Raw genomic sequence first — 19,664 nt, 5'->3', positions numbered from 1 at the left:
TGAGATCACCAATAAGTTCTAATGTATAAAATACCCAATGTCTTTGAGTGAGGCTATTGTATCAGATGAATCCTTCACTCAACAATCCCTAAGGTCAACAAATGAGCTCAGAGAGGAGAAGTAAACGTGGCTAATAACAGATTCCCACCCAGAAACACAGAGTGGTAGCAAAGTGTGGTCTTCATTGATCTTTATGGAATGAGAGGCTCCAGGGACAAGCAGGTGAGATCAAGAGTGGCTATAGCAAGTATAAAAGTAAACATAAAAGTATAAAACATAAAATGCTAGCACTAGGGAATGTGTGTTCAGGGTTGGGGGACCTTAGGAACACAGGACTGAGGACTGGCCACAGTCTCAGGGACCTGTGCAGGGCCCTTGGCTGCAGGTGGAAGTGGTTTGAATGGGGCCCAACCTTGGGCCTTGAAGTAGGAGACCAGTTGCGTGGGTACTTCTGCAAGTACAGTCTGCGCCAGTGCCTCTCGAGGGGCCTGCCAAGGAGAAGAGGGGCAAGTTGAGTGATGACCCATGACAGCTTCCCCAAGTCTATATTTCAAAATCCAACATCCAACATCTGGGAGGTTGAACTCCCAGATCTATTCTGTCCCCGAGCTTGTCCCTACTCACATTCTGGAAGCGGCGGTAGGGCACAAACTGCACTATGTCACGAGCAGCTGCCTCCCCAGAGCGTGTACGCAGGGGTCCACCATCAGCGTCCAGCTGCTCCATGGCCTCGAAGTCAGCACCACCCACACCCACGATGATCACTGACATGGGCAGGTAGGAGGCACGAACCACAGCCTCACGTGTGGCCTCCACATCTGTCACAGCACCATCGGTCAGCAGCAACAGCACGAAGTATTGCTAAAACAAGTCCGTTCATATACTGAGGCAGACCCTCTAAACATCCCAGCCACATATTCCCACACTGACAAGAAGTCTCCTGTTACACAGCCCTCAAGGGAGCCCCTGACCAAGTCCCCCCTCCCCCCCACTACCTCCCATGACCCTCACCGAGGCCGTCCTCTGATGTGCAGCCTGGGCTGCAAACCTAGCCACATGGTTGATGATGGGTGCAAAGTTGGTGGGGCCATAGAGCCGAACTTGGGGCAGGGCCTGGCGGTAAGCATCCACAATGCCCTGGATGCCTAGAGAAGAAAGGCAAAGAATACCATAAAATACTGGGCCTCTCAGGGTTCACCCAGTCCTGACATCACTCTATACTGGCCAAGGAGATTTAGGAACCTGGGTGCATTTCATTCAATCAGCCCTGTAACCCACAGTTCTTTTGTGTGTGTGTGTCTGTGTGTGTGTGTTAGTTTCTGCTTTATAACAAAGTGAATCAGTTATACATATACATATGTTCCCATATCTCTTCCCTCTTGCATCTCCCTCCCTCCCACCCTCCCTATCCCACCCCTCTAGGAACCCACAGCTCTTAACCCTCTCCTACAGATGAGAAAATTAAGGCCAAAGAGAGGAAAGGCACATGCCCTAAATCACAGCTTGAATTAAAACCCAGATTAGGGGGAATCCCCTGAACAAATCTAGGAGTGCTGAGAGCATCAGATTATAACCCACTTAATAAAATAAGAATCCACAGAGATATTAAATAATGGGAGAGAAGGAAAAGTTCTTCCTTAATAAATGTAGAAGGAGAAATTATAGAATCATTTGACAATCAGAGATAATTGATTCAGGCAAGGATCATCAATGGATTCTAAAACTAGAGGGTAAAAATTGATGAGTGACTGGATATTTATACAGCCTCAAAGTATCCTCCCAAAGAATACTTACTAATTATTAATTAAAAGGAAAAGAAACAGACCCACACACCTATGGTCAATTACCTTTGATAAAGGAGGCAAGAATATACAATGGAGAAAAGACAGTCTCTTCAGTAAGTGCTGTTGGGAAAGCTGGACGGCCGCGTGCAAACCAATGAAGTTAGAACACTCTCTCACACCATACACAAAAATAAACTCAAAACAGCTTAAAGACTTAAATATAAGACATGACACCGTAAAACTCCTAAAAAGAACATAGGCAAAACATTCTCTGACATAAATTGTACCAATGTTTTCTTAGGTCAGACTCCCAAGGAAATAGAAATAAAAGCAAAAATAAACAAATGAGACCTAATCAAACTTACAAGCTTCTGTACAGCAAAGGAAACCATAAACAAAATGAAAAGACAACCTACAGACTCTGAGAAAATATTTGGAAATGATGCGACCGACAAGGGATTAATCTCTAAAATATACAAACAGCATATACAACCCAATCGAACAGCATATACAACCCAATCGAAAAATGGGCAAAAGACCTAAACAGACACTTCTTTAAAGAAGACATACAGGGACTTCCCTGGTGGCACAGTGGTTAAGAATCCGCCTACCAATGCAGGGGATACTGGTTCGAGCCCTGGTCCGGGAAGATCCCACATGCCGTGAAGCAACTAAGCCCATGCACCACAACTACTGAGGCTGTGCTCTAGAGCCCACGAGCCACAACTACTGAAGCCTGCACGCCTAGAGCCCGTGCTCCACAACGAGAAGCCACCGCAATGAGAAGCCCGCACACCGCAACGAAGAGTAGCCCCTGCTTGCCACAACTAGAGAAAGCCCACATGCAGCAACGAAGACCCAATGCAGCCAAAAATAAAAATAGATACATTTATTTAAAAAAAAAAAAAAAAAGAAGACATACAGATGGCTAATAGGCACATGAAAAGATGCTCAACATTGCTAATTATTAGAGAAATGCACGGAATTCCCTGGTGGTCCAGTGGTTAGGACTCTGTGCTTCCACTGCAGGGGGCATGGGTTTGATCCCTGGTCGGGGAACTAAGATCCCGCATGCCACGCAGCATGGCCAAAAAATAAAAATAAATTAAAAAATTAAAAATGATTAAAAATTAGAATTTAAAAAAAGACGTGATACACACACACATACATGCACATACAGTGGAATACTACTCAGCCATAAAAAGGAGTGAAATACTGCCATTTGCAGCAACATGGATGGACCTAGAGATTATCACACTAAGTCAGTCAGAAAGATAAAGACAAATACCATATGATACCACTCATATGTGGAATCTAAAATATGATACAGGGACTTCCCTGGTGGCACGGTGGTTAAGACTCTGAGCTCCCAATGCAGGGGGCCTGGGTTCGATCCCTGGTCAGGGAACTAGATCCCACATGCATGCCGCAACTAAGAGTTCGCATGCCACAACTAAGGAGCCTGGTGGCCACAATTAAGGAGCCCGCGAGCTGCAACTAAGGAGCCCACCTGCTGCAACTAAGACCCAGCGCAACCAAATAAATAAATAAAAAGTGAAATATTTTAAAATATGATACAAATGAACTTATGTACAAAACAGAAACAGACTCACAGACATAGAAAACAAATTTATGGTTAACAAAGGGGAAAGGGGATAGGGGAGGGATCAATTAGGAGTTTGGGATTAGCAGATACAAATTACTATACATAAAATAGATAAACAACAAGGTCCTACTGTGTAACACAGGGAACTATATTCAATATCCTGTAATAAACCATAATGGAAAATATGAGAAAGATATGTGTGTGTGTGTGTGTATATAAACTGTATTTATACATATATATAAACTGAATCACTTTGCTGTACACCGGAAACTAACACAACATTGTAAATCGACTATACTTCATAAAAAGAATTTTTTTTGATTACATATAAAGAAAAAAACAGTACTTGTATAGTAGAGAAACCTGGTAGACTCTACCTTAACCAAGTGATCAAAGTTAATATGACTGGTAAGAGGATAAATCAACATCATGTGCCTCTTGAACACACAGCATGGCTTCTGTGGTATTCTGCCAAAAATGCATAATTTGAATCTAATTATGAGGAAATATCAGGTAAACCCAAACTGAAGGACATTCTACAAATGATCTGGCCTTTCATCTTAAAAAATGTCAATATCATGAAAGACATGAAGAACTCTGGAAGACAACTGAATGAAATGTGTGATCCAAGATTTTCTTTTGCTATAAAAGAGAGGACAACTGGAAAATTTTGAATAAATTTTATAGATTGGGTAATAGTATTGTATTGATGTTAATTTCCTGATTTTGAGAATTGCACTGTGGTTATGTAAGAGAATGTCTTTGATTTTAGGGAACACTGAAGTATTCAGGGATAAAGGGCCATGAGGATGATGATGAGTGCAAAGTTGATGGGGCCATGGAGGCAAACTTGGGGCAGGGATTATTCACCACAGTTCTCAAACATTTCTGGAAAAAAAATAGAGAGACAGAGAGAGAAAGAGGAGGAAGAGAGAAAATCTGAGTGAGAGAGAGAATGACACAGCAAATGTGGTAAAATGTCCATGTCTGAGGAATCTGGATGAACGTAAACAACAGCCCCTGTGACCCAGGCCCTGACCCCTGATCCCCAGTGACCTGAATCCCTGTAACTATTCTTGCAACTTTTCTCTAAGTCTGAACCCATGTCAAAAATAAAAACCCAGGTCAAATCAAGTCAGGTCAAGTTTTCCACTTCAGCTTGTTGCTCTTGTGTGGGTGCTAGGGAAACACTGGGTTTGGCCCTCTCTAGACAAAAGAGTGTGGGGCAAAAAGTACCCTGAATAGAGCTGCAGGGAGGCACCAAGGCTTCCACTGATGCCCTGTGAGCTTCTAGGCAAAGATAATAATGATAATATAACAGCTATCATAGTTTAGAGAACACTTAGTATGTGCCAGGCTTACTGCTTCAAACTTTATATGCATCTTCTTAAATATTCAATATCCTATAATATTTAGTCTTATTATGAAGCCAAAGCACACGGAAGCTAAGCAACTGGCCCCAAGTCATATGATTAGCAAGTAGCAGGATGAAGATTTGACTCCAGAGGCCTAGCTCTAAAATCCACTCCTCTGGCCAATGGAGTCAGGTGTCTATCTCCCCACTCCCATTCTCCCTTGCCTCTCTAGATATGGACAGATATACCTTACGCTGGAGGATCGGGGACTTACCTGCACAGTAGGGGTTATTAGGGTTGAAGTTCAAGGCAAATTCATGGGAGACCTGAGGGCAAGAAAAAAAAATGAGGTTCTTTCCCCATGACCACTTTTGTGCTAAGAAAAAGGGCATTATGGTATATACCAAGCAACATACAGGAGGTATTTAGTCCTGAGCATTTGTTACATACATGCCTGTAAGGATACATCCCTGCAACTCCTCATAAAGCTGGGTGCCAAGCAGCAAGTTTACCACATCCCCCAAAATCAGGACTCTGAAACTAAAAACAGGAGTAGGGGAGGGGAAGAAAACACTCACCTGCCAGTCAGGGGGTACCTGGGCCCCAAATCCAAATGCTGGGAACAGCTTGTCCCTGTGGGAAGACAGTGAATGGGGGAAGAAGCAGTGAGAGGACCATGAGCCCAGAGGCTAAAGCATCTGCAGGGAGTGGGGACAGGGCAAGAGACAAAGTTACTTACGAATCATAGTCCTGAACCACGCTGCCCACACTCCACAGTGCTGTCAGGTACTCGTTGACCCCTGTTGGGCTCAGGTAGTGCAGGGAATCAGGTGAGGAAGGGTCTCCATTGGAGCCCGTGAAGTCCACGCCCACCTGGGAGGAGGGGAGGAGGGGAGCTGAAGGCCACCTTGAGCCCTGGATCTGTTCTCTTGCCCCTGATGAAGCAACTTACAGTGAAGTTGATTTGACAGCCTCCCATCACATAGTCCAAGAATGAATATTCTGTTTCTACCTGTAGATGAAACCAGGGTCATAGCTGGAGTGAAGGGGTTGGGGTCATGGAGCTTAAAAGTTAGAGACTGGGTCACATGGCCTATTGTCTCACCTGACAAATCTTGACACAGATGGTTCCAGAGTTCTTGTAGCTTTTCTTTTTCTGCTGTTTCTCGAGGTGGATGCATTCAAACTCAGCCTGGTAAGGAAAGAAAAATTAGAGTAGGAAACTTCTAGAGCATTAGCCAGGATTGGAGCTGCCCTGCCCTCCCTCTCTTCCTGGAGCTGCAGTCCCTAGGCCCACCTCAATACCCCTGAGCCAGCACTCACTGGGACTGCTTGCAGCTGGGCCAAGCTGGTATGGAAGGTACCAATGAGGTCATGTGAACCATCACTGTCATAATCTGAGCATCGCACCTAGGAGGGAAGGTGTGTGTATGTATATAAAGACCAGGAGGCAGGTGGCAGGTGAGAATAAATCCCTCCCCAGGCTCTCTGCCCCTGCTCAGTCCACTCAGGAGGCAAGCTCCTCACCTGGATGGGTGTGCTAGGGTCTCCCCCACAGAAATGTTGAAGGGGAACAGAGAAGCGCTTCCAAGTAGGGTTCAGGTTGTTCTTGATGACCTGAAGGTGGAGGGCAAGGCCTCTAGTGAGCTCTGCGTTGGCATGTGGGGAGCTGCCATTCTTCCTACCCATATGCAGACTCTTTAGCCCTGTGCTCCAAACCCTGGTAATCACAAGCCCCAGGAGATTCTCTCCTACCCCATCATACCCAATCCCAGGGGTCTCACACCTCAGATCTGTATGCCAGGTGCCATTTCCCATCACCCTGATGGAAAAACTCCAAGAACGGATCCGATTTTCCCAGGAAGTCCTGTCAATATCAGAGAGACCACAGTTAAGACTCAAGGCACCTGACAACCACTATGAAAGACCTTCCCACCCTTCCCCCTCCAACACACCATCCCTGTCCGCTTAATTCTTGAACCTCCAGGGCCTCCTTCCACACACACCTTCTTATCTAGGTTTCTGGCCTCCACCTCCATGGTCACTACACGACTATCCTTCAGCTCCTGAGCTGAGACCTAGGTAGGGGAAGAAGCAGGAGACTGTATCATCTCATGAATTCCTCATGGATATAAGTACACAACCACCCACAAACCCCAGCAGAGTTCCTCCTTACCGTGATGGTCCCTCGCCCAGCAGGTTTTCCAGGCTTCAGCATCAAGGGTAGAGTTAGTATCCGACTGGACACAACCTGGGGCAGAGCAGGGGTGGGTGGGGTACCAAGGTCTCAGACAAGGCTAGGTTCTGTTTGACCCCAACCTCCAAGTTCCAAGCAGTCTGGTTTATCTGACAGCGCTCTTACTTAACCTGTGTCTGAAGGATTCTAATCCCTGGCTCTGCATACCTGTCCTAGGGAACACTCAGCCCCTCCTAGGAAGTCATCATCCCCCAGCTCAGGTGTCTTGTTGTCTATGTCATAGATGCCAAATCGGAGCTTCTGGACTGTTTCAAAGTGGTACTCAAGCTGCAGAGTCTTGGAGAACTCAGGGCTCGAGCAGTTCCGTACTCGCTCAGTCCGGCCAAGCTGTGGGCAGAAGCCAATAAGCATCACAGTCATGCACCTTCCAACCCAAAACAGTCCTAGCCTCCCTCCACAACTTTATCCCCCATAGTCCTTCTCACCTCAGCCCATTTGCCCCCTCCCACATCCTGTAAAAGGACGCAGAGTGGGTCAGACTTGGAGCTGATATCCTTGTCAATGAGGTGGTCACATGAAATGGACAGCTGAACCAAGGTCACGCAGTGGGCCATCTGGGGGGAAAAAGACCTGAATCAAGCACCTTCCTCACCCTTCCCTGACTGTAGGTCCCAACTTGTAAAGTCAGCTGGCTTCAACCAGGCAGGGCTGAGCCTGTGTCTACCCCCATGACACCCAAGGAAGAGAAGGCCCTATAGCGTCCATACTCCTCCAATCCCCCTGGGTAAGCTCAATGGGATGGGAGATGGTGGTTACAACCAACCCTGGTCCAAGAATATGACGGAAAGATGCAGAAAAAGTGTACTGGCCTCCATCAACAACTTTGACCCCAAACTAGTCCTCAGCCCAAAATTGGTCCCAATCCTAATAATGCTCCCCAGACCCAGACTCTAACCCTGATCTTCTCACAGACCAATGAATCTCACTCTGATGCCTTTACTGGCCCCAGACCAGACCCTAATCCAAGTTCCAAGCCCAATATTGCCCCAAATACAACCATGATCCAGATTCTGCTCCCCAAAGTCTCTTCCTCCAATGATTTCCCACTAACCCTGGGGCCCTACATCTTGAGGCAGAGTTATGATCCCCACACTGATTCTCCTAGCCTATAATCAGCTGTTCAGGTCCAACTCCTCACTATTTGCACTACCTAGTCCCAAGCCATCATCATCTCTCACCAGGCTTATTGCATTACCTTCTTTTAACAGGTCTCCCTTATCCTATGCCATCCTCACCTCTACTCCCTCATCCTCACACCAACAGGCTACTCTCAATACAGCAACCAGGGTGATCCTGTTAAAACATAGGTCATGTCATACCTCTACCCAAACCCAATAATGATTTCCCATTGCTTAGAAAAAAATCCAAACTCTGCATTGGCCTACAAGGTTTTGAAAGATCTAGATCTCTCTAACTTGATCTCCTAACACCTTCTTGCTCACTCCATTCTGGCAACACAGGTCTGCTTGTCATTCCTCAAATATGCTTGTTTCTACCTCAATGCCTAGAATTTTCTTCCCTCATATAACCCACACGGCTTGCTGTTCCCTCACATTCTCTCTAGGTCTCTATTCAAAATCATCTTCTCCAGTTTGAAGGAAAAGGTTCTCCTTTTCTGGACACTCTAAAATTTCAACCCTACTACCACTGATACACACATACCCATTTCCTGTTTTTTCTCTTTAGCATTTATCACTGTCTAATATACTATATATATTTATGTAATTTGTCTTCCCCACCAGAATGTAAACTCCATGAGGGAAGGGGTATCTGTCTGTTCTATTCACTGCTCTGTCTCAAGCACCTAATAAATATTTGCTGCATGAAATCCAAAAGGCCATCTCCAGCCTCTGCTCCCAGCTTAGCCATCTCCAAACTGACTGGCAATCAAACAGCACCAAGCTTCTCCAATTCATCCATTCCCTTTGCTAGAAACACTATCTTCTTGCATGGATCACCATGACTCCCATATAAACCCCACCTCCTAAGTCACCATAACAGTTATCCTCAGACTCCTCACTAACCCTATGTCCCCCCGACCGATACGCCTGCAGACCATCTGTACCAAGAGTGCAGACGAGGTCAGATCTCTCACCCGGCTTCACTCAGTATTCCAGGTTTCCCAGCACTATACCCCAGGACGCCTCCAGCCTCAGCCTCCCCTAAACTGACCCTCAGTCAATCCCTCTCCCAACCCAGCCCAGTTAGTGCTGTTCCCATCTTAGTGCCTCATGGTCTCTGTCTTGAATGCTGTTATCAACCAAAATTGGAATGATTCTTAGAGTTCAACTTGCTTCACATACTGCCCCCTCCATAGCACCTCAGTCTCTACTTGAATGCATCTAATGATGGAAAACCCACCACTCTTATAATCCAATCATCAGAAAGTCCTGCTCCATAAAGTCCTACCCAAACTAACCCAAGTCTGTTGAATTCTCACTTCTACACATTATTCCTATTTCTTCCCATCTAAAATTCGACAAGAAAGCCTTATTCCGTCTCCCTCTGAGAACCATCTGATACCTGGAAGCAGTGAACCGCAAGCTAAAATCTGGAGAAATAGCCCCAGTTCTTTTGAATATTGCCACTAGAATGTGGCTTTTAGACTTCTGACCAGCCTGATCACTGCTTTGGAGGTTCCCCAAGGACAGATCCAGAGCACAATACAATACATACTCCTGAGGGAACAGAACCACAACTTCCCCCGTCATAATCTGACTCCATGCTTCTCACCTCACACATTCTCTCAGGCAGTGTTTGCAAAGTACAGAGACAAATAAAGAAGAATGATCATTTCACCATTGCTCAGAACAGTAAAAAACCTGAGACCACTTAAAGGTCTATCAATTAGGTGGTGACTAAGTAAATTACGGTACTTAGTCAATGGCATGCCACGTAGCGGGTAAATAAACAATTAAGGCAGAAGTATATTGGTATCATATGAAAAAATAAAGTTGCAAAAAAATGGTAAGAAGAGTATAACCCCATTTTAAACTTCAATTGTATGTGTATATACAACAGATTTAAATACATATACAAAATAAATACACACAAAAAATGGAAGACGCACCAAATAAATGCAACTTTTAGGTACACCTCAGAGGAATGGAATAAAGGTGAGAATTTTACACACTCTTATACACTTCTGTATTGTTTCAATATTTTATACTGTTTGTTTTGTATTTTTTAAAGGGACTCATTAGCTTTTTGCCCTAATCCACACCTCATGTCCTCATGACAATTCATTCTAACCCCAAAGCCTCTATACCTTCACGTCAACAACTTCTACCTAACTTCAGGCCCCATTGTTTCTTGCCTCCTCCCTGGTTTTTCATCCTTACCAATGCCTTACCTAGTCATCCTTGAAGCCAGCTTCCAGAAAATCTCTACTCTAACTAGAAGCCCTGTATAGCTGCTCATGGCCCTTAGGTTCAAAGCCTAACTCCCTAGCATGGCCACCTTGTGGCACAACTCCAGAAGGCCCATCTATAGAGAACTAAGTAATTGTCTAATACGATGACCCTGCATCTGTAATTCAACCTTCAAAGCCCTTCTTAGACTGTTCTACCTCCTGTTGTTCCACCATCCACCCAACTAGTCATCCAAAGCTATTTCTCGTTTCTCAAACACACACACACAACACACGCTGATACCTCTGACTTTTCTGCCTAGCAAATGCCTTGTCATCCATGGTTATGCTGTGACATTATTCTTATATGAAGTCTTGGCCACCTTCCCCAGGTTGGATTTATCTCTCCTCTGGATGACTGCAGTGGTCTCTTCACCAGTTTTTCTGTATGTGTGTGTGTGCACATGCACGTGCATGCGCACGGACACACACACACACACTCACAGCGTTTATTAGCCAAACAGAAACCAGCTCATGCCGCTTCTCTGCTTAAAACTCGGGAATGGCTTCCCAAAACACTCAAAATAAAATCCAAAGTTCTTACCATGGTCTACAAAGCCCTGCAAGACCTGACCCTCACCTAACTAATCATCTAGTCATGCAAGTACGTTCCAGCCAGGTTTCATTTCTGATCCACATACACTCAACATCAATCTCATTCCCCATCTCAGGGGCTCTGCACTGTCTTCCCCCACATACACTCCAGAAAACAAATAAGCTGTATTAGAGTAGGAACTATGTCTGGTTCGCCTACCTCTACATGTACAATACCTACAACAGTACCTATCCTATAGTAGGTACTCAGTAAATATTTAGTGACTTAATGGTGAAACCACTACATCAGAATTTTTACTTTTGTCTGTCTACCCTCATAATCTTGGCTCCTTGGAACTAGGGCTAGGTATTATTTCTATATCCCTAATACTAGTGCTTAGTTGGTACTCATAACCATTTACTGAATAAATGGTAAATGTGCTTCTGCTCAACTCAAACCTTCATGCCTTTTCCATTTGAACTAATGTCCAGCAGTAATGCAGAAGTTGTACTCTTCTACAACTAAGCTTTAAAATTTAAATGCAGGACTCCTAGAATTCAATGCTAAATGATAGTCAATTAAAAAATGGGCAAAAAACTGATCTGATACTTCATAAAGGAAAACATATGAATTGGAAATAATCAAAGGAAGTGATCAATAGCACTAGTTATCAAGGAAATACAAATTAAAACCACGAGATACTACTACATACCCATCACAATGGCTAAAAGTAAAAAACTGACACCATCAAATGTTGGCAAGGATGTGGAATTCTCATACGTTGTTAGTGAAGGCACTAAGTGTACCATTTTGACGGTCTGGCAGCTTATTAGAAAACCAAACGTATACCTAGCCCGAGAGCAATTACACTCTAGATTTTTATCCAAAATAAATAAAAACATTATGTTCACAAAAAGATTTGTACATGAATGTTCATGGCAGCTTTATTCATAATAGCTAAAAATCTGAAACAGCCCAGTTGTCCATCAATATGAGAATGGATAAACAAACCATAATATGTTTGTATATGTAATAGAAAACTACTCAGCAAAAGAAGAAACAAACTATTAATATCTGCAACATGGATGAACCTGAAGCATAAAATGCATAGTTACACTTTATAAAGTTTTATGACAGGCAAAACTAATCTATGGTGAAAAAATTCAGAATAGTGGTTGTTCTTCCCCTGTTCCCCAGGGGAGGGGGAGGTATTAACTGCGAAGAGGCAGAAGAGAACTCTAGGGAGAATGTGAAAGTCCTTTACCTAGGTAGGAATGTGAGTCACAGGTGAATTTGTGATTTTCATCCAATGGTACACTTAAGGTATATACATCCTACTGCATGTAAATTTTATCAACCCCTTCCCCAAACCCATAAACAAACATTCAGCTCAGGATAAGGCATACTGAAATGTTTATGGGTGAAGTGTGCTGATGCTCGCAACTTCTTTGAAATGCACCAAAAATTAAAATGGTTTGCTGAATGGATAGATGTGGTAAAACAAATATAGGAAAATATAAACTGTAGAATCTAAATGGTGGATATATGGGAATTCACTGTATCATTTTTTCAACTTTTCTGTATGTTGAAAGTTTTCATAATAAAATGTTGGGGAAAAATTTAAGTGGAGGACTACAGGTTTATCCCTGATAAAGACTTTGTTGTGGGCCTTCCCTGGTGGTCCAGTGGTTAAGACTCCGAGCTTCCACTGCAGGGGGCACGGGTTTGATCCCTGATCCCACATACTGCGCAGCACGGCCAAAAAGAAAAAAAAAAGTTGTGACCTATGAGAGCATTAGCAGTAATTAACTGTGGTGGTAAGATTACAGGCAACAACTGGAGCTGCTACCCTTCCCCTCACTCCATAACTTCTGAAATATCCCAGAAAGAGATGCTTTTGGTAGGGGCCAAATATATGCAGAGGGTCAGGAGCTTCCTCCTGTGCTAGGCCTCTATGTCTGATAGACTATTCTTTTCTAGTCTGTTACCATTTCTACCACTTTCTCCACAGCTGGTCCTATTCTATCTTTTTTCAGTTTCTTCTCTGCCCAGACTAAAACCCCAACCAGAATGCTGTGGGCCCACATATGCCTCAGGAGCACATGGGGCTAGATTTCATTCTGAGAGGTCAGAGCTTCCTGGATAACTACAGTTTTGTTTTTTCACAAATCTGACTTTTACTTTCTCATTGGAATTAGTGACTCTTATAAGCAAATCTTTATAATGTGCAGTTTTCTATCCTTTGAGTCATATTCCCTTTAAATCATCTAATGCATGGGATTATTAATATCTCCTAAATCCTATTTATCTCTTTTAAAATTTACCTCCAAACCTACCTGTTTGGAAATCTTCTGTAATTAAAACTAGTTCATGTCACTCTTCTGTCCCCTATCCCTTTAACAGCTACATACTTTACACCAGCCTCATTTACCTTTCATCTAGTGTCATTAATCTCATGGGATTTTCAGCATCCTTTATAGGACTGGAGCTTTACAAAAGTTTATTAACTATTACATTTAAGTGACTCAATAAAAGGAGTCTCAGAAATTTTTTTCATTTATTTTTGTAAGAGAGATCTGGCTAATACTCGCCAGGTCTTTGTGCACTCTCTTTTGAATCAGTGTATCTTGCCTGGATGTCTGTAATAGTCTCCTTCTGGTCTCCCCATTTCCACTCTCAGTCCCTTCTGATCTCCTTTCTATGTTGAAGTCAGAGATCTTCCCTGACTCCAAACCAACAAAACCCAGCTTCTCATAAACCTATCAAAATGTAACTTACTTGCTTATTATCTATTTCCCCTACCAGATTATATAAATTCAATAGGGGATGGACCAGATCTGTCTTATTTCCATTCCAGTGACTCATACATAGCAGGTGCTTTATAAATAACTGCTGAATTAATGCTAAAAGAAAGGAGTGATAATCCAAGGATTCTCAGAAATAACCCAAATCTAGCCCTGGCCTGCTGCAGAAGCCATCAAGAAGTGAGCTTTCCAGGAACATTCAATACAAAAGACTAGCTTGTTATCTCTGTTTGCACCCACAATCCACATCTTTCCATTTGGGAAACTGCAAATGGAAACAACTGAGTATTCAGCACCAACCTTTCCTGCTTTTGCTTTCTACCACTTGGAGTCTCATTCCCTTCACTAGCCCTTGTAGACGGCTTTCCTCTGCTTACCCCCATCGCCAGCCAACCTTAGTGCTTCCCAAGCCTCGTACCCTGGCAGGGCACTTTCTCCAGTATTCCTTAAAGAAGCTATACATACACACTCTCATTTTTATAACTTAAAATTCACAAAATGTCAGAAATTAAAAGGAACTGAGTGATCATCTTATCCAAGTTCCTCAATTCAAGGCACAGAGGGAAGAAGTGATTTGGCTAAGGAGACATACATCGTTAAGTAAAATGAGGACCAGAACTCTTATTCTGACTCCCACCTAGTCTTAAGACTTTGGACTGTAGTTAACACCCTTCTCTACTGAAAGAACCTCCCTTCTTATATTTAATAGCAATCTGATATAGTGGGCAAGAGTATGAGTTCTGCAGTGAAGTAACCAGGCTCCAAGTACTGGCTTTACTCCTTTCTAGCCACAATGAGATACTATTACACACCCACCAGAATGATGTCCTATCTCTGTAATTTGGGCAAAATTTTTACTCAGGTGTAAAGTAGGGGATATTATCTATTTCTAAGGATTGACATAAATAATGTATGCAAGATGCTTAGTACAGAGTCTGATACTATTATTACCAGTAAGTGTTAGCTATTATTATCCTTCAAGCCTAGCTCTCAAATGCTCCCCTTTTCATGATCTTTCCAGCACTCAACAACTTCTCATTCTGGACTGCTATACTCAAGCCACACCACAACTGTACCCTGTCAATGTTTCCAGCTCCTGTCAATGAAATAACAAGCTTCTTTAGAAAAGACGCTGCTTCAGTATCTCCTATGTCACACAGCACAGACCTGAGCACATAATGGGAATTCAAAACACCCGAGGGAGGCTTGCAGCAGAGTGCCGGAGCAGGCTTGTACAGTTTGCAAGAGAGAATTGTAAAGGAATTTTGTAAGCAGGTGGCCTTGTTAAGTTTTAAACCACAGAAATTGGGCGAATGCTAAAAATCAGGGCTTCCCTTCGCCCAGCTAGCCAGTTTACTAGCACACGACTGTTGATAGGGAATCTCCCTCTCTGCCAATAGGCAGTAACTCACCCTTCATTTTCTTTGGCTTCCCCTCTCCTGCCTCGGGAGATTCTATCTTGGCTCTTCATAAATCCAAGAACAGATCTTTCCTCCTGGATCTAGCTGGATCCAATTCAGTGCCAACTGAGCTGAAACTCTTCAGTCCTTCACGCTCAGGAGTTTCACTGCCTTCCTCCATTCCCAAAAGCCTAACAGGCAAGGCACCAGACTTCAACCCCATGTCCAGGCTGTGAGGAGGAACAGAGCACCCATCTGTACGGCAGGATCACTCACTCACAAACCAAAGCCACGCTCTCACTCCTGTTGCCTACCTTGGCACACTGGAGCAGCTGAGATGCTGAATCAAATCTTGAAAACCCATCAGGAAATTCTCCATAAGCTCCCAATGGGGAGAACACCACCCAACGGAGTACTCTTTTCTCATAAGATTGAAAAAGACAAACTACGCCCATCACCACCACTCTTCTTTTCCCTCTCTGCCTCAAGGGACATGATGAAGGTAGACGAAGTATTTCTACCCCTGCCTCTCCCTCTGTAACTCAGGAATTCCCCAAATTTAAATCAGCAGCCTCAAGGACAGTCCTCTTAGGTCACGAACTGAATCAAATATGCAAATCCTTACTACAAAATTACACATTCTTTACTCATACATCTGACTAAGAGCTACTAAAATTGTGTTTATAAGCGAAAATCTTAAGCAATAATTTGATTTAGATCCATATAATACTACGAAGTCTGGCTGCCATGCAGCATTTGGCAATATTAGGACGCTTAAAATGTGCATGTTCACACAAAAAGTGAAAAGTGGGAAAATAACGGTATAGTAAATGGTCACAGGGTTTCCCATCCCGCTGTATTCTACAATGGTCAAAAAAGTTTGGAAGCCACTGATCCAACTCCAACATCCCAAAAAGACTTATCCAAAAATGGACAAATCCAACCTGTGTCCAACTCTCCAAAGGGAAACTAGCTTGAGGGGAGAATCAGATATGGGAAAGGAAGCAAACCAAGAAGGAACACATGGCCTTCCACCAAGATAGAACTGTATCTGAGTGGACATTTTTCCCCTCATGACTTTGAATGTGCTTAAACAAAGCCGCCACCTTCTAACTTCAAAATAAGCATTCGGAGCATCAGCACAAGGCTGGAGCCCCTTCCCCAGCCAGCTCGGGACCCATGACAGAAGAGTGCTGCCACTGGCCTCCCATATCTCCCCCCCCAAAAGTCAGGGAGAGGAAGGAAACAACTGAGGAAAGGAGGGGCTCTGCCTCTGGAGTCATGCAGACAGATGATGATTTGAATAATCTCTGTTCACCCCTTATCAATGAGACTTTGGGCAAGTTATTTTGCTTCTCTTTGCCTCGATTTCTCCATCTGTAAAGTGGGGATAATAATAATGCCAACTTTAGAGGGTTATTTTGAGAATTAAATGGGGCTAACCATGGAAAGTGCCCCCTGCCTGACCCAGTATAAGTGCCCTACATGTGTTAGCTGCTCCTCTCTTCAGTGCTCATAAACAGATCCTTTTACTGTATGGTATCATCATCTACTTGTTGGCTGACAAGACACCCAGGAGGAATGCCTCGGTCTACCTGCTCCAGAGGACCTAAATGGCAGGAAAGGAACAGCCTCCCAAAAGGGAAATGAAGACCCTTCCCTCTTTTCTCTCCTAATGAAATTCTCAAGCTTAAGTCTGGAACTGCTATCACGAGCAGTAGCCAGACCAAAACTTTTAGTTCCATTGGCCTCTCTTTTAAGGTTCAAATTAACTACAGATTTCCAGAAAGAAATGAAATAGCTGGGTTCACAGAATCACAGAAATTTAAAACTGAATATAATGAGATTATCTAATTTAACCCCATTGTTAATTAATCCCATTATTACAAGACAGAGAAACGAAATAACTAGCCCTGAGACACACAGTAACTTGGATGAACCACAACTCACTTCCCTAAGGATGTGATTTCCATCCATTTTACCAACAGCTCACACCTTGTAATCCAGTTCAATCTGAAGTCCACTTGGCCACTAAAAGAGCAATGAGGCTCATGTGGCCTCTTCCCATGATCTACACTAATCTTGCACACAGATCAAAAATAATTCTGCACCCACCACACATTCTCCCTACTCGTCTGCCAAGGCAAAGGAATCAAAGGAATAAACTTCAAATAACAAGCACAAATACAGCAAATAAAGTAGAAAATGTGACTATACCAAAATTTTCAAAGAACACCTACTGGGCAGCCACCTTTGCCCTCATCCTGCCCTGGTGGAATCTATATATTTAATCTATGTTCTTTAAATGAGACACCTGCCTCTCTATTGCCTGCAGAGTGTCTAAGACAACAGTACTGGACCACCTTCCTTACCATCTCCAGGGCAAGGGCATCAACAAGAACTTGTGCATCTCCAGTGTGCAGTGTGACCAATGGCACAAAAGGTGTTGAGTTCATGAACAAAAGCAGCAGACCAGAGCCCCTGGAAAAGAAACCAACCTACTGCTGATAATGCAAGCCCCCTCACTGGAATAAATTTACTTGGGATACATGGGAGATCTTAAGATGGGTTGATCTTCAGAATTCATTGTTAGGGAAGTTCAGAAATTAAAGACAGAGGATTTCAAAAATAAAGACACTACGTTACAGACACACAATGATTTGCCCACTTGCCACTGTGGATGGGGTACAGGGTGGAAGGGAGAGATTCTAGTTCTGTGGCTGCTTCTAGTGCAGGATTAGTAATTTTACAATATAAAACTGTCACCTAGTTAACCTCCAGTGTTGCCCATAAGAAAGGTAACTGAGGCAAGCTCTCAAAAACAAAACAAAACTAACCTGCAAACACAACAGGAGGGGTAAAGGTTAGGAGGAATGCAACAAAATTTGAATACCCAAAAGTGAAGAAACAGCTGAAAGAGGCAGCAGAACTAGGAGAGAAATGGCAGGGAATAACTTTTCTAATATTCTAAATCTGTGCTGTCCTAAAGGGTAGCCCCTAATCACATGCAGCTACTGAGCACTTGAAATAACGCTTAGTTCGAATCACAATGTGCTGTAAAATATACACTGAATTTTGAAAACTTAGTACAAAAAAAAAAATGTAAAATAGCTCAATAATCTTATATTGAGTATAAGCTGAAACTGTAACATTTAAGATCTACTGGGTTAAACAAAATATATATATATTTTAATTTTTATTGGAGTGTAGTTGCTTTACAATGTTGTATTAAGTGTATTCTTAAATTTCATTTGTTCCTTTTAACCTTTTATAAATGTGGCTACTAGAAAATTTTAAATGACGTCAAGTGATTCTTATTTCTATTGGATAGTGCTGCCTAACAAGATCTCCAAAGATCAGACCTGGGAGAGGAAATCTGCTGCTGCATTGTGAATCTACAGTTGTGCTGTTCAATACAGTAGCCACTAGCCACACACAGCTATTCAAATTTAATTACCATATTAGTGCACATGAGAACATTTCCATTGGAGAAAATTATATTGGACAGTGTTGGCCTAGAAGAACAAGAACCAAAAGGTGGACATTTCATACAGAAAAGCTAAAACTCTGTATCAAATTGATCTAAAACCACAAAGGAATGAATTTCAGGTAGACAACTATGCATATACGTGGTTAAATTGACGGGGAAATTCACTTAATTCTGAGTTGTTTATGAACGTATTAGAGCATTTGTTATCTGGCAGCTAGTCAAAAGATTATTAAAAAGATAAAAGGTTCTATCCCTCTGCTAGGCCAGGACGTCCCTAGAACCAACCTTTGCCTTGCCTGCCTACCTGCTCTGTAGACCATTCAGCTCAGTCATACCAGTTAGGCTGCCAGAACCTCAAGCTATGCTGTTATGGGACAACTTTAAGTGCTTTCAGGACAGGCACAACTTTAGATACTGCTACTGTGCTCCCTCACACAATCATTTCATTTTACTAAACTAACAGTATTGTGTCCCCAAGAACCCTGGTTAGAGATCGCACCTTCCCTCAGCTTACACCTAAGGATTCCATTACACTTATTTCTGTCTGACCATTCATCAGCTGGCCAGGAAACCCTTTATCTGGTTCCTGTGGGTCATAAGTATACCCTGAACATGTATAAGTACAACTGAGCACTTACTTGTATCATTTAGGACTTTAAAGTCTTGAAGAACAGGCTTTTTTTTTTTACTTCCTTTTCCAACATAATGTGTTAAGTGCTAGGTGCACAACACCGCTCAAAACATTTAATTAGCATGGGTTACAGCTATCGCTAAGCTGTATAACCATGTGAAATTCTCTTAAAAGTTTGGAGGCAACAGATGTTTCCAATTCCAACCTGTCAATTCAGCGGTCACAGAAGCAAAGGTAATTAGCATCATCTACTTCAGTAAGAGGTGCATTTGTCTTCCCACCACTTAAGCCAGATTTATAGCCAAGGGATCCTGCTGGGCCCACACCACAGAAAGGAATTATGTATAAAGGACATGACGCTTTCTGTACTGCAACCCAACATGTGGGGAAGTG

The 19,664-nt window shown here is 43.0% G+C and overlaps 1 protein-coding gene across 1 annotated transcript in view; it reads right to left on the bottom strand.

The window, feature by feature from the left end:
• Positions 1–353: 353 nt before the first annotated feature.
• Positions 354–19,664, bottom strand: part of CPNE1 (copine 1) — a gene marked incomplete at its 3' end in the record, with an annotated part of 30,658 nt that continues 11,347 nt past the window's right edge. The window contains exons 2-16 of the mRNA XM_082432083.1: positions 7,428–7,556; positions 7,150–7,329; positions 6,922–6,996; positions 6,752–6,823; positions 6,532–6,612; positions 6,273–6,362; positions 6,069–6,155; positions 5,851–5,937; positions 5,698–5,757; positions 5,485–5,618; positions 5,324–5,378; positions 5,020–5,071; positions 1,012–1,145; positions 625–861; positions 354–488 (exon numbers count right to left, since the gene is read on the bottom strand). Of these exons, the coding sequence (XP_082288209.1) occupies positions 354–488; positions 625–861; positions 1,012–1,145; positions 5,020–5,071; positions 5,324–5,378; positions 5,485–5,618; positions 5,698–5,757; positions 5,851–5,937; positions 6,069–6,155; positions 6,273–6,362; positions 6,532–6,612; positions 6,752–6,823; positions 6,922–6,996; positions 7,150–7,329; positions 7,428–7,556 (1,608 nt within the window). The remainder of the gene's footprint in view (positions 489–624; positions 862–1,011; positions 1,146–5,019; positions 5,072–5,323; positions 5,379–5,484; positions 5,619–5,697; positions 5,758–5,850; positions 5,938–6,068; positions 6,156–6,272; positions 6,363–6,531; positions 6,613–6,751; positions 6,824–6,921; positions 6,997–7,149; positions 7,330–7,427; positions 7,557–19,664) is intronic.

Source organism: Balaenoptera physalus (assembly GCF_965194825.1).
Source record: "Balaenoptera physalus genome assembly, chromosome: 16".
In the NCBI taxonomy this organism is placed as follows: Eukaryota; Metazoa; Chordata; class Mammalia; order Artiodactyla; family Balaenopteridae; genus Balaenoptera; species Balaenoptera physalus.
The sequence above is the reverse complement of the archived record's forward strand: the minus strand, read 5'-3'. Positions and strand labels throughout refer to the sequence as shown.